Genomic DNA, 16,700 nt, shown 5'->3' on the forward strand with positions numbered 1-16,700 from the left:
TGCAGCTCTTCCACACACAGGAGTCGGAATTCCCCTCTCCTCAGGCAGCCTAGCGCCAACTGAGGGTAGTACAGTAATGATGTCATAGAACACTCTCTTAAAGCTACAGTACAGGTAGTAGTGTTTACCAAAATAAATAAAATAATACAATCCTTAAAATATAACAAAAAAAATGGGATTATTCAGTATTAATCAGGATTTGGTGAAATTTCAAACATTATAAAAATAAATAAAAGCACATTTTCTAAAGTTGTTACATTTACTATAATCCAGAGTGGAATCATTGGCGGCTTTGCGCATGCGTAATTCTATTGCAATGTGAGTGTGGGTCTCCTTTCTGCTCGTCTACATTACTATCAGTGCTTTCCTGTTTTGTTGATAAAGTCTCCAATAAATGAGAGAAAGTTGCTAAATTTATCACTAGTCGCTTCCTCCCCCCCAAAAAGTCATTGGAGGGGTGTGAGAAGTTGCTAAATACCGCGACAAAATCGTTAAATTGGCAACAGTTCTCCCGGTTCTCACACTTTAAGCTAATGCCGTGTTCTGCTTCGCTTTACGGCCGTCACTGCTGCAAAGTGCCGCGCATGTGTTTCGAGACGGTCTGACTCTGTACTGCCACATAATGGTAGATAGTAGCTATTATTATTCCTATTTGTGTTTTAGAATAAATATATATCCGATCACTAATCGGAATGCAACATTCGATTCCGATCAAGTCTAACAGAACATTTCTACTTCCAATGGAGATTTAGTTAAGGAAATTTAATAGACTGCAAAAGCTACTGAGGCACATAAATTATTACAACAAAAATGTGAATCTGTCAACTATTGAATCAGAGGGGCTGAATACAATTGTACACCACATGTTTCAGATTTTTATTTGTCAAAGAATTAAATTCATTATTTTCATTCCAATCCAAAAAACCCCCTGAGGTTTGGGGTTGCATAGTGACAAAATGAGAAACTAACATTTGGGGTTTGTGCCTGCTTCTTTTCTCTTCACAGAAATGTAAGGATATTTTTTTTAACTAACTGTTTCATTATAAATGCTTTTCTGAATGATTTTAAAACTATTTTTTATGAGAAGTGGTAATGGGGTGTGGTTTAAACTCTGTTTAAGAATGTGAGGTTCAGGGAACAGTGCCAGAAGAGAGACTGACAAACAAAGTGGGGAAATGCTGTGATACACCCAATATCATTCTGAAAAGCATGGAGTGGCATAATTTGAAAAATGACCCAAAACAAAAAAAAAAGCTTTTCACATGAATACTTTTTAAATCTTTCCAGGTCATAGTGACCTGCATGTTTATTCTGCAAGTTTATTTTGACTGTATCATCTTTTAACTCCTGACTACAACTGATGAAAAACAACAGTTAGTAAAAGGGAAATAAGTCTTGACTTCCTTGTATCTGTTAGCTTGTGTCATTTGCTCATTGCTTATCCAAATGCTTATGGCAGTGGTGCTTTTTTGCAGCATTCACATATATAGTAGACATGCAAACCATCTCAACGGCTGAAAACAAATCTTCCAAGAAAGAAGAGGCAGACCTGAAGGAACGTCAGGATCAGGAGAAGGACATTTAATGCAATAGTTTGTAAATAAAAGCAACACAGAGAGGCAACACACTAGTTTTCCAGTACATGTATTCATCCAAGAAATCCCAGTGGGCAGGGCGGTGGATACATGGGACATTATAGCAGGCGTGTCAAGAGGCAGACTTGTGAAACAGTTATAGAAGGAGGCAGATCATGAAGCAGGCTGATGGGTGAGGTCAGCCGAAGATGGGAGCCATGAGAGGGCAGCTATTCAGTCTGATGATCGGGCTCTTGTTTGTGGCGAGCCTGCTGACCACTTTCATGTGGCACACGCTGGACAACAAGTAAGTTGGCTTTTTCTTTGCTGTGAATGGATTCTGCTTGATTTTGACAAAAGTGGTGCACGATGCTTAAGGACGATGCTTATCAAATCATCTTAATTGGCATAGATTCTTCACCCAGGTATGCATCAGATTTTACTGATAGTTTTTGTTTCTGTGACCTAAAATACAGCAGAAGATGATTTGTCTTTGAGAAACAGTTCAATTCGAGTCCTGCTGTTGACGAATATTTTATTCTAAGTTTGCAAAGGTTTTTTAAAACAGAAAAACAGAAAACAGTGATCTTAATTCAAACCTCAGACTGATCCCCTGTCTAAAGGAACCGCAGACTGATAAAATATCAGCCACCAACTCACTTAAACTAGTTCTGTTAAATACTAGATATCTCTGTGCTAAAGCTCTATTAATTAATGATTTCATCACTGAGCGTAATATTGATGTTATGTTTCTGGCAGAAACATGGTTGAATGACAATAATGAACCAACCGCACTAATTGAATCAGCGCCTCCTAACTACAATTTTTTAAGTGAGAATAGAAAACATAAAGAAGGAGGAGGTGTGGCTTCAATATTTAAGAATAATTTGAAATAAAATCTCTTTGGGTCATTTCATGTCTTTTGAGTATCTGAGGTAAAAAGCCACAAACGAACTTTGACGCTAAACTTATACAAAACTCCAACATATGTGAAAAATTTCTTTACGGACTTGAATGAGCTTATATCTCTCATATGCATTAATTATGATTGTTTAATAATTTTCTATAATTCTCTTTGTTCGGCCCTCTGCCGTAGGGCCGAACAAAGATGGCGTAAAACTCAACTCCGTGTTTATTATGACATCTACAAAGAAAGACTACGTAACTATCACTCAACACTAAAACATGCAAGAGAGGCTTTCTTTGCAGATGTCATAAACAAAAACATTAACAATGCTCGAGCTTTATTTGCTACTGTTGAGAGGCTAACAAACCCTCCTATGATGTTACCACCTGAATTTCAATCTAATCCGGCCTGCAACAAATTTTCCAGCTTCTTTTGAGAGAAAATTTTAAAAAATCAGAGGATTAATCTGCACATCCACTCTAACACCAGTATCTATGTAGTGCCCAAACAAAACAAATGCAGGAAAAATTACCCATTTTCAGTTACTTAATTATAAAACCATAGAAGAAATTATAAGTCAATTAAGCTCCAGTTCCTGCTGTCTGGATGTCCTACCCACACATTTATTTAGGAAAGTCCTGCCTGTTGTTGCTAATGATCTGATCCAAATAGTCCCAGGCTTTAAAAACAGCAGTTATCAAACCACTTATAAAAAAGAACAATCTAGACAAATCACTACTGCAGAATTACAGGCCGATCTCCAACCTCCCATTCATCAGCAAAGTTATTGAAAAAGCAGTTTTTAAACAATTAAATAACTTCTTAATAATGAATCGGTTTGACTTCTTCCAGTCTGGTTTCCATGGTCACCACAGCACGGAGATGGCCTAGTAAAAGTGTTCAAAGACAGCCATATCAATACAGACTGTGGGAGAACCACAGTGCTGGTTCTGTTGGACCTCAGTGCAGCTTTTGACATTGTTGACCATGACATTTTACGGAATCGACTGGAGAGTTGGGTCGGACTCTCCGGTCCAGTGCTCCACTGGTTTGAATCTTACATAAAAAACAGGGATTTCTTTGTTTCAATTGGAAAATTCTCATAAGAGAGGTCAAAGGTCACATGTGGGGTACCCCAAGGCTCAATCCTAGGACCCCTTCTTTTCAATATTTATATGCTCCCACTGGCTCAGGTTATAACAGGAAATAAGATTAGCTACCATAACTATGCAGATGATACACCTCTACATTACCATGTCACCGGGTGACCTTTGACCCCATCCAATCACTGAATAAATGCTTAGAACAGATAAATGTGTGGATGGGCCAAAACTTTCTCCAGCTGAACAGAAGCAAAACTGAAGTTATTTTTTTTGGACCTAAAGAGGAGTGATCTAGAGTTATAGATCTAGAGTTATAGATCTAGAATCAATGTACAGCTTCAGTTATTACAACTAAAACCAGCAATCAGGCCCGAAATCTGGGAGTAGTGATGGACTCTGGCCTGAACATTCAGAGCCACATTAAGACAGTCACAAAGTCGGCCTTCTATCACCTGAAGAACATCTCCAAAAAAGAAACAGCATAAACCTGGAAAACATCCAAAATCACACACAGTGTAAGATGAAGTTAAATCTCTAGTATGTGACTTCTAAAAAAGTATGTTTTTAATTTTTGTTAAAACTGTCACTATGTTGTTGCAGTTTAATATGAGACATAATCTAAATAAATGCATCTCCCCTGGTCAAAACTAGCCAATCAGATCCAAGAGGAGGGTCTTAGCGCTGTCAATCAATGCTGCTTAATATTCTAATGGTGGAGTAACAATTTACTATGCATATAAACTGCTGTTTCTGCAAGAATAACAAACAGTATCATTAAAAATGGTTGATTATTAATTAAGGCATCAATAATTATTAACACTTTTGTCAATTTTTGTAAAAAATTTTAAAGTAAATTTACAATACTCTGACATTTGAAGCATCATGAAATCAGCTTTAAAAGAAAAATAGAACGAGAAGGAGCAGAGGGAAAAAGAGAGGAAGGACAGCATTATTTCAAAACAGGTGATAAAGATACCACTTCATCAATATCAAAACCAAAATCAAAGATGCTGACAATTCATGGAGACAGAACATTCAGACAGGGTTAAACTTAAGTGAACAACATTGGATTTCGACTGTGCTTTAAGGTTTGGCTTCTTCTCTAATCAACAATGAAACAGCCTAACAAAGGAAAAACATTTGCTGAGGGCTATGTTCATCATTTTGATGTTTTTTTTTTTCTCTCATTGGTGTCCCAGAAACTTGAAAATTCGCAGACACCTGCCCAAAATGAAAATTGCCCCCCGGTCAACTGATTCCTGCAAAAACTGTGGGTAAGAACTGTTGTATCCTTGTTTTGTTTTGTTCCATTTTTGTTTAGTTTTGTTTCATTTCTGCCCTGTGTATACTTACAAAATCTCTTTATTCATTTGTTGCAGAGAGAGTATTAAGAAAGCATTAGATATTTACTACAAAACCTGGAGAAAACAGGAGGACAATTTCAAAAATTTTAGGTAAAAGCCTCTTTTGTTAAATTGTTTTGTTGATTTTAGTCATTTCCTTTACCTTGATTGTGAAAATAATCTGAGAGCCGAGTTTACGAGTATGTGTGAAGTGAAGACTCAGTTTTAGCTACTGGTCCTGCTCTCACTGCTTGAGCTTGTCTTTAAAAAGTATTTAGAGATAAGTAACAACGAAGCAATCATTCAGCACAAAATAAGTCATTTTATGTCCACCAACACAGTCAGGATTGAGTGAAAAGCTGAGCTCTTTCCATCAACGATGCATGCAGACTGTTTTTCAATATCATCAATTGCTGACGCTGATTTCTCCACGTCTTGTTAGAGCAAGCTTGTTCGTTTTCTGCAGTGAACTATCTGGACAAGTGGATGACCCCAAGAGATTTCTAACTGCTTCCTGTCTTTAGGTTCTGCTTTTTTTATTGTGTCATTGTGGGATGTGGATGTTTATAAGCCTTTTTATAAATGTGCTCTTGTGAAACTTCCTCCCCATTCTGGTGAGCTTGCAGCAAATCATTGCCTATAGTTGATTTAAAAAGGCACACATACGTTATTTTCCCCATTGTCTGAACAAAGTAAAACTTTTCTTGTTTTACTTCAGTTCGAATTACCAAAATTATTTCTATTTGCTAAATTTCAGAAAACATAGTTATAGTAATCTCTAGATATATATATATATATTTTTTGTAACTTTCCCCAAATTCAAGAGTTTTCATACATTTGGTAAGGATCAGGGATAACTGTCTTTTAAAATGTGTAAGTTGGGTCAAACCTTTTGGGATTAATTCCTCAAATGTGGCAGGGTGTGTATTTTAAACACACTGCTTTCTTGTTTGACTCGATTGGAAAGTCAAAATAAATCAGCCAAGAGATGATGAAGAACGGCACAAGTCTGGTTTATCTTTGGGAACAATTGAATGTGTCACATTCATCTGCTCAAACAATTGTAAGCAAGTATAGACTTGTGAAGTACATCAAGCTGTAGGGCTGTTTTGCTGCAGCAGGAACTGATGCACTTCATATAATAGATGCCGTCATGAGGAAAGAACAATATGTGGAAATACTGAAGCAACATCTAAAGAGATCAGCCAGGATGGGTGTAGACTGGTATTCCAAATGGAAAATAACAAGCATACAGCCAAAGTGGCTACAACGTGACCAACGGACAACAAAGTTAATGTTTCGTTGTAGCCATCACAAATGCTGATGTCAGTCTGATGGAGAAGTTGTGGCGTGTGCGAGTGAGCAGACCTTCAAAACAGAATTAGTTACACCAGTTCCGGAAGTCATACAGTTTAAAAGACAATTGTACCTTATACTGATCAAATGTATGCATTTGAATTCAAGGAAAGTTGCAAAATAATCTCCAAAAAAGAATGTTCTCACTATGTTTTCTAGCACTTAGCAAATAGAAATAATTTTGCTAATTCTAACTTAAAACAAGAGAGGTTTGGTCCTACTTGCCCTCAGACTGTGAGAAAAAAATTGTGTGTTTTTTATTCCATATATGCATGTAAATATCTGGTTTCAATAGTAGCTGCAACCTCACCTGACTGGAGAGGAAACTAATGAAAAGTTCAAGAGAACATTTAGAAAAATGTTTAGCATCATGCCAGAGGGCTGTTTTGCTGCAAGAGGAACTTTGCTTATTCATTCATAACACAATGAATTAGCAAAACTTTAAGACGTTCGGAAGCTTCAAAAACAGAGAAGTAACACAGGCAGAAAACAGGAATGTAGTCTTGAAAGCAGATAGAAATCTCTTAGGGTGTATAATAATAATTTAAATATGAGAGACCTTCACATTAAAAAGGTCTTGGGTCATCCAAGTTGTCCGCTGCCTTGTCCAGATGGCTCTCTCCAGAAAACGAGCAAGAAAGTTGGAGAAATCAGCGTCAGCAGTTGATGATACTGAAGAATAGTCTGCATGCATCGTCGATGCAAATCCATGTTGCCTTATTCAGTGTGTGTACATGTGTGGTTTCAACTGTATGTTTAGAGATGTAATGATTTCAGTGGAAAGTCTGATGATGTCTGACTGATGTTGACTTACCGTGTTTACTCAGCTTTTCTCCATAAGTTCTACAAAAGCATTGACATTTGTCATTCTCTGTCCTAGGCTTCTGTAGATCGTGATGTCTCAGACTTTCAGTGGACCCATTGTCTGTCATGTCCCTAAGCTACCTTAGATACTGAATTCTGTTTTCTGAAGTGAGAGAGTTTCCGGTTTTCAAGCTGAAACCTTTAGTTTCTCCAGGTGTCTTGGTATCCTTATTTACACTCTTCTATTGAAATCTTGACAGATAGATTGTGCCTTCCTAGCTTGACAGAAAACCCCAAAGTAGGCATAACCATGAGGATGATAAACCTTGAGGAGAGATATTTGAGCATCATAGTAAGGCAGATATATTGTATAGTTTTAGTTTATCATAAACCAAACATCATGGAATGATGGCTCTGATTTCTACAAGATCCATTTTCATGTGAAACATCCATAAGGCAGCGAGGGAACCATTGTATTCTCTGAGGTAGTTAAATAATTCATTGAAACGTACTAACTCAATCGGCTCATGTTGCGTTGTCTGTAACATGAGCCGAAGTGTGAAGTGTGCTTGCCCCAGGGTTTCCTAAATCTGGGCTGTGATACTTAGTCACACAGGTTGCCAATTTCTTGCAGTGTCTCTACATAGTAAATGAGATCTTCAGGATGATTCTCTTCGAATCAGGGATAAAACTATTTCCAGGCTAGTGACAGGAAAGCCTTATAGATGGTTTGTGGAGACATTTTGCTCTGTTATATCTGTGACCATCAACAACCCTGGTGCCTGAATAAGATCTGTTATGTTGTGTTATTTAAAAAGACTGCGCTGAGTCAAACTGTGTCATATGTGATTCCAGGATTGAGAAATTTCCCATTTTTAGTAACATAGAAGCTAGTAGCTATGTGTGATTTCATATCAGGATATTTCGTTCGTCATAGGAGTTTTAATACCAACCATGTGCTAATTTGTACTTGCTTTGACAACCGATGTTAAAAGGCAAGTTCAAATAACTTACCTACATTAACTAATAGCTATGTGATTCTAATAGAAATTATCTACTTAAATAAACTAAAACTAGTTTAAACTAATCTGCAAATTACATTATGATATTTGAGCATTCTACAGAATCCTATCAAAACAACTAACGGCAAAAAATAAACTTACATGGAATGGTCTAAGTACATAGGAGATTTTGTTCCTGAAAAACCCACGACTGCTTCATTTATGCCTTTAAAAAAAAATTAAAACTTCACTAAAAACATCCATCTTCCACTTGCTTTGAGCTGGCCTGCCTCCAGCAGCAGATGGACTGGTATAGTCTGTCACTGGGTTTGTTAAAGGCAGATCAATTTTCTAAACAAAGTGTGTTTGTTTGACTTTACAATGCCTGATTTTCCATTATGCATGTAATGGATAAAGTCCTTGCTATTCCCCAGTCAGCAGCTGAGCAGCAGGTGCCATGGCTTAGATAAAGCCATCATTAGCCAAATGAACACTCCACTGGGATCGAAGCTTGTTTACGATGGGGAAAAGACGAGGACGGCTCAAATAAATGCAGAGTTCTTCAGCACCTTCCCGAAGGTGAGTTATTTCTGTTTCTTTAATGTTGTTAAAATACAAACAACATGTATGTTGAGGAAAGCCTTCAATAGACTTTTCTAAACCAGTATCAGCACACAGGCATTTATATACTGGATTTGACAATATACCAACAATCAATCAATAATTTAATTTTACTTAACTGCTGCTGTTAAAATTAGCTTAGCTTTGCTATGACTTCTATACTTTATGAAGTATTNATTGAAACAACCAAAACACGTGTTGACGTAAATTAAATGCTCAAATTAAATGCTGAAAACACAAAATACAAAGACGGCTGCAAGAAAAATCTAAAGAAAATAATGTTGTCACAAGATTTTCTGGCATTCAGCAAATAGAAATAATTTTGGTAATTATTAATGGCCTAAAGAAATAAAAGTTTAATCTGATTTAACTTTAAGCAGTGATGAAAAAAAATGTATTTTTTTATTAGGTGTATGAAAACATCAAGTTTCAACTATATGTGATGTTTTCAAAATTTAGGCTTTTAATCCAACGTGAGATTGAACTTTATTACAAAACTGTGTAGTTTGAATATCAAACACTTTTAAGGACTTTATACAGAATTCAAGCACTTTCCAAACATTTTGTTAAGGTAAATAACCTTCCTGCTCAAATTAAACACCTAAACATAAATACAGTATCTTCACAAACTTTTGAAATCACAGAAAGTTACAATAAAAAATATCTAAAAACTGTTAGTGTTTCCAGTATTTAACAAATAGAAATAACTTTAGGAATTTTAAATGACCTCAAATAAGAAAAGTTTAATCTGATTAAACTTCAGAAAGTGAGAAAAAAAGTTTCTTTTATTAGGTGTGTGCAATAATGTTTTCCAAATTTAGGCTTTTAATGAAACATTAGCTTCTACTTTATTACCAGACTGTGCAGTTTGAATATCAAACATTTTCAAGGACCTTTTTCCATAAATCAAGCACTTTCCATGTCTTGAAAAACCCCGATTGAAATCCAAGCATTTTGAAGGACTTCAGGCGAGCCGTGTTAGTTAAAAGCGGCTGAGCGGCCTCACCCTGAGGAATCTGCGTGGCCAGAGGAGACGAGATGGTGACGAAGTGCAGATCTTTGCAGCCGTAGTGGACGGGCATCTGGCGGCCCTTCCCGAGGTCGTCGGCGTTGGCGTAGCACTGAGCCATGAACAGATCCAGGGGGAAACCGCGGTACATCAGCACTCCTGAGGAGCCACAGGGGAATATTTATATACGAGAACCACAAACAGTAACGGTCATCATACGGCTAATGGAACCGAAATACAGAATCAAGGTGCTGCATAACTCAACTGGAAGGAAAATCCTTGGCATATACTTGCATTTATTTGAGCTGCAGGACTGGATGGAAATTTTTAATCGAGTTAATAGGAGAGTCTGTAATTTATGACATTTTAATCAAAAACTATACATTTTTGTTTGTTTTATTTTTGTTGCTAAATCATTTTATGAGTTCAGAAACAAAGATATTTATTGTTTTTTAATCTGTTTTTAGGTTATTTAACCATCAGATTGGTGCAAAAATGCTTTTATATCCATTCAGCTTTCCAGTGTTTCAGGAACTCTGATTATTCGTGGAACTGAAATAAGACAAAACTTAAAAGTAACTTTTCAGCAAACTAGAGACGATTTTTTTTTCAATAATTCCTTAATATTGATGAAAAAGTACTAATGTCACAGGCAAATTATGTCACTTATAGTCTTGTAAAATTTGAAATAATTTGCCAGTGGATTTTTTACTTTTTTATAAATCAAGCTTCAACAATTATTGACTTAAAACAAGCTCCTGTATCTTGCTGTAATGTTCTTGTACGTTAATTTTGTTTTATTTCAAGTGCAATAAGACATTTGCATTAGAAAATAGACCAAAAATACTTGATAAAATTTATTTTGCAGTGTATATGCAAATAAGCAAAATGTAGAACATTCCTGCTATAAAACCTGTTAAATTTCATTCCATTTTTATTTTCTGTTGATCTACCACAAAAAAGAAAATCGATAAAATACACTGGAATTAGTGAAAAACCCCTAGGGGTGTAAATGCTGTTGAAGCAACGCATGATATGCAAAACCATCCTGAGGCAATACTTTGAATAGAAACAATGACATTTACAGGGTTAAAGGTCATAAAGTATAATAGGAACAGCTTTTTCGTACCAGCTTCTCTGTATTGACCAAAAACCAAATCATTAGACTCCAGAGCTGCAGCACTGCCGATGTGCGTCCCCTCCTCTCCGTAGTTGGTCATGTAGAAGGAGATTCGACCCTGAAAACAATCACATTTTACATCAAATTCCACCTGTTCTCCGGTTAAACCTCGAAGTAAAAGCCAGACCTGTCTCTGAGACTCGTAGAGAATCCGGTCCATCGTGTTCAGCAGCGTCATCTTCTGGTAGAAGTTTAGAACCGTCTCTTTGGAGAGCTGAACGGGAAACAAACAGCAGAGCTCCTAATGTGAACTTTAACAACGACACATACAGGTAGAGTGGATTTACCTGGGGGTCCTCAGAGGGGTTAATTATCTTGCCCTGCCTGTCCATCACCCGGTACACGGGAATCCCAGCAATAACATTGGGCTGAATGAATTCAAGATGGTCCACGAACTCTGCTGAGGCGCCGGGAAACTGGGGCTTTTCCAGAGACGAGTCAAAGGGCTGCTGCTGCTGCTGCACGGCCTGGAGGAGGAAAAGTTTTACTCTCGAAAACCCTCCAGTATGTGAGTAACTACAGATCTGACTGGATTACTTTGTAATTCTTGATATAAAACAGTTGAACTAGGGATGCAAGAGATCTATTAATGAGTTAATCTAAAGTTGACTAATCTCGTGGTCAATTAACGATAAATTGATAAGCAGCCATTTTCTTAAAAACCTGAGTTTTTTTCTTGTATTTCCATAACAGGAAGAGCAATTTTTTTTTCAGAATATTCTGAATTAAAAATATATATTTTAAATTTTAACATTATTTTGTATCAGCTGTTGGAAAAACAGACTGAATAAACAGAATTTTTTGGTTTTCTAACATTATTAAACTTAGAAAATAGAACAAAACTGAAACCTCTTAGATTGTTGAATAGAAAAAAGATGAAAAGAATAAATATCATAAGCACTTCTTTTCTAGTGTATATAGAGATATTTATAGGGAAGTGCTGTCTGAGGTTGCTCTTGAAGGAATTAACACTTGGCTTTGTTATCACATCCTCAACTTCATAGCAAATCAGTCATTTTTGAATAAAAAGCTGCCATTGCTCTATTAAAGTGACAAATTAAGCTTGTCTAGTGGGTCTATTTCAAGACAGAACCGCATAAAGTCCATTTTCCATCCCAAACCGCACTTTGTTTGGACCGTTGCCCTTTCCCGTTCTCAGATATCTCCGCCATCTTTTTTTTCTGTTTCAACCTGTCCATCAACGGCTCCGTGTATGGATGACCAGCGACGCCCTCTACTGGAAGGCGGCCGAACTACAACACTAAAAGAAGATTCAAGTGGACGTTATTAGTTAATCTATTGGGATTAATTTAGATTTAATAAGCAATTGATTGTCAATAAATAGTAACTCGATTAGTTGTTTTCATGTTAACAAAAAAGGAAGGAGAAATTACATTGATATTTGCCTATTTAGAAGCCAAAGACTTGGTGCAGCACAAAGGGAGTGTCTTGACTAACGGACCGTGAAGTCTACATTTGCATTTTCTACAATCGTAGCAAACGGAGACACAGCGTCCTCCAACTTGGTGTCCTCAAGACAAAACAAGTGGTGAAATTTTAACTTCTACTGTCTGGTTAAAAACAAAAAACAAACAAAAAAACTAGATACTTCTGGTTCTCGCTTGAATAAAAGTCTTAACATGTCTGTTTTAAAGCATGTTAAAGCATTTAGTCACGTAAAGTTTCCATAGACTCATTAAACCAATTCTGAGAGCATCATGTTCACCTCTAGGTGGCACCACAGGTTAACTAAAACAATTAGTTAACCTACTTGGTCCACAAGTGTAAAATAACTTCACATAGATTTCTACATATTAATGCGGTGGCATTATGTATTTTCCAGGAACACAGTGCCATTTTAGAGTACTATCAAGTAACTATGTTACCTTTAAGTGGCCTAGAAAATTGTGGACAAGACAGTATTTGACACATTCTACAGGAAAGATAAACCACAAAAAGCTAGGGGTATTTAAGCTGACTGTTCAGAGTGTTTTTCTCAAGTATATTCAAGGAAAGTTGAGTAGAAGAAAAAAGTGCGGTGGAAAAAGCCTGAGCTACACTTATTACAGTCCTTGCATTAAGCCACTCCTGAAGCAGAGACTCAGAAAAGTCTGTCATAGCCTAAGTGCAACAAGTACTAAATTTGTGGTTCTGAGTTCTGGTTATCAGAGCCCACAATCCAGCACATTTAACAAGTCTCCATACTGCCACACACCTGACTTAAATGAACGGTCAGTAGCACTACAGAGGAGGAGGTAAAATATATTCATACTGATATGACTTTACTATTGCAGTTACTTATTTACTGGTACACTGATTATAGTATTTAATGCTCAAATAGATAATTTTTTTAATTAACCAACTCAGTTGCACATTCCTTTGGAACAAAGCATATGCTGAAATTTTGCCCATACAGTACCTTTATTCTTTATTTATACACTTCATTTGTTTACTGCTTAATACGTCCTTCAACATTTACAACAATGCTTATTTGTACCCATATGTGGCCTGCCATGTAGGTGTTCTAAAATAGCTGGTACCCTGGTTAGTTTGAGTCCTCACACCCCTTTGTTTGACCAATAGGAAGGAAGCTAGCCAAAACTTTAGCCGGCCGGCTAGCTAGCTACATCGCTGGCTTTCAGGGTCCGAACGAATGACAATAACTCACAAAAATCTAATTTAAAATCAAGTCGTATTACTGCATTACGGTATTAAGTTTTTTGTTGTTTTATTTGTCGCCTGCATTGTCGAGACAAAAAAAGTTGCCTTAGTCTCAGAGATGCTAACATAAGTACCTTGTTTACAAACTATCGCGAGAATTAAATGATGCATATAACACGTTCGTACAGATTTTAGCACCTAGGAAGCCAAATGCTCGCCATGACCCTCGGAAGCGACTTTAATGCGCAACCACTGCACCTAGTTAGGCCAAAACGGGGCATCCTCTAGAGATCTTTGTGGGCTACACATAACTAAACCCATCTTAAATATGTATTTTAGTTTGAATTGAAGCGGTTTAAACTCACAGTAACTCTGAAGGACCGACGCTGCAGCAGCCTCGGCGACTTCAATGCAGCCGTTTGCCGAACAGCATGACGACATAACCCAGATATTCTGCTCATACTGCTAACAGCCGCCATCTGAATTCTTCAGTCGCTTGGTTGAACTCCCAGAAACAGTATTTGCTAAACGGTTACAGTAATGAGTTTGACTTCAACAGGATAAAGTGAAAAACTCTCAGACCTCCACTGCTCCCATTCACTCTTTTTCTTTCGGTATGTACAGTTGGATGACGCCATACTGCCCCCTTTAGGCTAGATAGTGACATTAATCTGGTGCATCTCAAAAAGCAGAATACAATCGAAAGCTTTTCAGTAATTTAGTTAAGAAGTCCAAATCTACAGCGATGTATTAGGCTCATTGTAGATTAAAAAAGAGGAGTAAATTTGTGGAAAATAAAGTCATTAATTTTGAGACTGGTCTTTGAACATTTCTGAGCTCCAAAAGTAAATAAAATAAAATAAAATATTTTGAGCTTTGATCTCTGAAATTTTCTAGAAACATCTTTTTTAAACAGAATTTCTGAGATTAATTTCAAAATTTCTCAAGTGTTTTGCTAGCAAATTATCCACTTTTCATAAAATGATTTTTGTTTTAGAAATTATAATTTCTGAAATTAACCTAACAATTTCTGAGTTTATTTTAGCCAATGTACAATTTTTTAAACTCAGATATTTCTCCTTTATTTAGCTCATTTAGCCTTTATTTCTCCTTTTTTTTTCTTTGTAGAAATATTCATAAAAGGAAAAAAAAAACAATTTCAAGTTTTTTTCTAGAAAATTTCTCTCCATTTGTGTTTTTTTTTTTTTTTTTACTTATTTTTTGCGGCCTTTTTCTTATTGGGTTTCAGATTACGTCGCATCGACGTCACCCAATGCTGATGGAAGGCAAGAAGTAAATCCAGCATCAAAATGCCTAAAGTCTGAGTCGTGTATGGTCGTTTCAACCGCTCTAATAGAGAGAAAGATAAGCGTTATTTTTGTGTTTTGACGGTAGTTGGTCATAAAGGAGTTAATTAAAAAAAATCTTAGGGAAAAAAAGAGGAGAAAAGTGTATCAACAATCTACCGCTAAAAACAGGAGAGTTTGCAGCGCCCACTTTCTAACAGGTAAGGATCGTTTAAATTGTATTTTCAGATATTTTATTGGCCAGTTCCTTGGAAGGACAACGACTATTATTGTAAGGTAAGATATATTATTTTTTACACCCTAAACATAATATATCTTAGTCAATATAGTTTGGTTGTCCCCAAAGTGCTAATGTTGTTAGCAGCTAGCTCAGTGCCGAGTCCTTGACAAAATATGTTTATTCAGTGGGATTTTCATGCAAAAAAAAAAAAGCTAAATAAATTAAATATAACCTACTACAGTCACAGTGAGCTGTGACTTTCCCCCCACGTGGTTCGTGTCTGGACAGAACTATATTCGTGGTCGGACCTACACTGGACCCGAATCCAGCAACAACTCAACATTAACATGCAACTCCAGCATGAATTTGGGTTTACAGTAGCTAAATAAATTATTTACCGAAAGATCCAAACTCATAGAAATAACATGGGTTATTTGTGTTGTTAGCAATAGCATTATTATAGACTAATTACTTAAAATAGTACAACTCACTACTCACCCGCAGAAACAGCCATGTAATGCTTCTTTTGATCCTAAATGGTTGACCCTACCTTAAACAAAATAATTTTATGCTCCAGGCTTCTGAAACCTTTCATCTGGGACGTCATATAATATGAAGTCTGCAGCTCCAGATGGTGAGTTATGTGGATCTCCTCGACTCCTCAAAATGATAAGTCTTTTTTACTGATACAATACGGATCATATCCTAAATATACATGTATTTTCTCGAGGTACCTCGTCTGTTCCAGCCCATTATGGTACTCGCTGTGATCCATTAACCGGAGAAATCGGGGCCATCTGAATTTCGCGCGTCATCCAGGTCACGTGTCTGAAACCTAGCAATATATAGCTATATATAGTGCAATTTATTGCCGTTTTATTTATAAAAGTGCTGTATTTAAGTATTTGGATGAGTTTAAGTGCTGTATTTAAGTATTTCGATGATTATAGCTCCAGTTTCTCCTTAAAATGTGATTTTAAAAAATAACAGAAAACATCGGTTGGAGAGCTCCTTTTTCATAAATTATTTAATGCAAAGCAAAGAGTCTATCTAAAGCTTTTTCCATGTTTTAGAAGTGAGATCTGATAATCTTCCATTATAAACGCACATCTGCTCAGACAAGTAAGATTATTTTTCATATTAACAGTGAATCAGGGGAGAGCGCGAACGCAGTCCCCCACTACCAGAAATTATGCAGTCGAGATTCCCACATTTGGGGAATTCGCAGGGGTCAGCACAACCGGAGTGCAATGGCTGAGCCTCACCCTGGGTGAACCACCTTCATGATCATGGTATCTCCCCTGCCAGGTAAGTATGAGTTGCTCTTCTCTCTCGCCGGGATGTCTTTCGCAGGCATACCCACATGACTCACGGTGCTGACACATTGTTAGCTAAAAAATAAAAGGCAGGAGACCACTATTACACGAGCTAAAACATTCTGGGATAACTTGGTTAAATAAACCAGGAAAAATGTTAAATATAATGTCTAAAATAACGTTTGATTACCCACAATGCAATGCTGTTAGCCTAGCTAACGCTAGCAAACAACTGACACATTTTTACAGTTTTTAACTTCTAGTAAAGCCCTAGTAACCAAACAGGGACATTATGAAT

The 16,700-nt window shown here is 36.7% G+C and overlaps 1 protein-coding gene across 1 annotated transcript in view; it reads right to left on the bottom strand.

Annotated features, from left to right (window-relative positions):
• Positions 1 to 14,194, bottom strand: part of bckdha (branched chain keto acid dehydrogenase E1 subunit alpha) — a 20,425-nt gene extending 6,231 nt beyond the window's left edge. The window contains exons 1-5 of the mRNA XM_015024928.1: positions 13,925 to 14,194; positions 11,186 to 11,365; positions 11,026 to 11,112; positions 10,848 to 10,956; positions 9,716 to 9,877 (exon numbers count right to left, since the gene is read on the bottom strand). Of these exons, the coding sequence (XP_014880414.1) occupies positions 9,716 to 9,877; positions 10,848 to 10,956; positions 11,026 to 11,112; positions 11,186 to 11,365; positions 13,925 to 14,038 (652 nt within the window). The 5' untranslated portion in view covers positions 14,039 to 14,194. The remainder of the gene's footprint in view (positions 1 to 9,715; positions 9,878 to 10,847; positions 10,957 to 11,025; positions 11,113 to 11,185; positions 11,366 to 13,924) is intronic.
• Between the last annotated feature and the right edge of the window lie 2,506 nt (positions 14,195 to 16,700).

This window comes from Poecilia latipinna, unplaced genomic scaffold (genome assembly GCF_001443285.1).
Source record: "Poecilia latipinna isolate Pla-1442-1.1 unplaced genomic scaffold, P_latipinna-1.0 Scaffold3878, whole genome shotgun sequence".
NCBI lineage: Eukaryota > Metazoa > Chordata > Actinopteri > Cyprinodontiformes > Poeciliidae > Poecilia > Poecilia latipinna.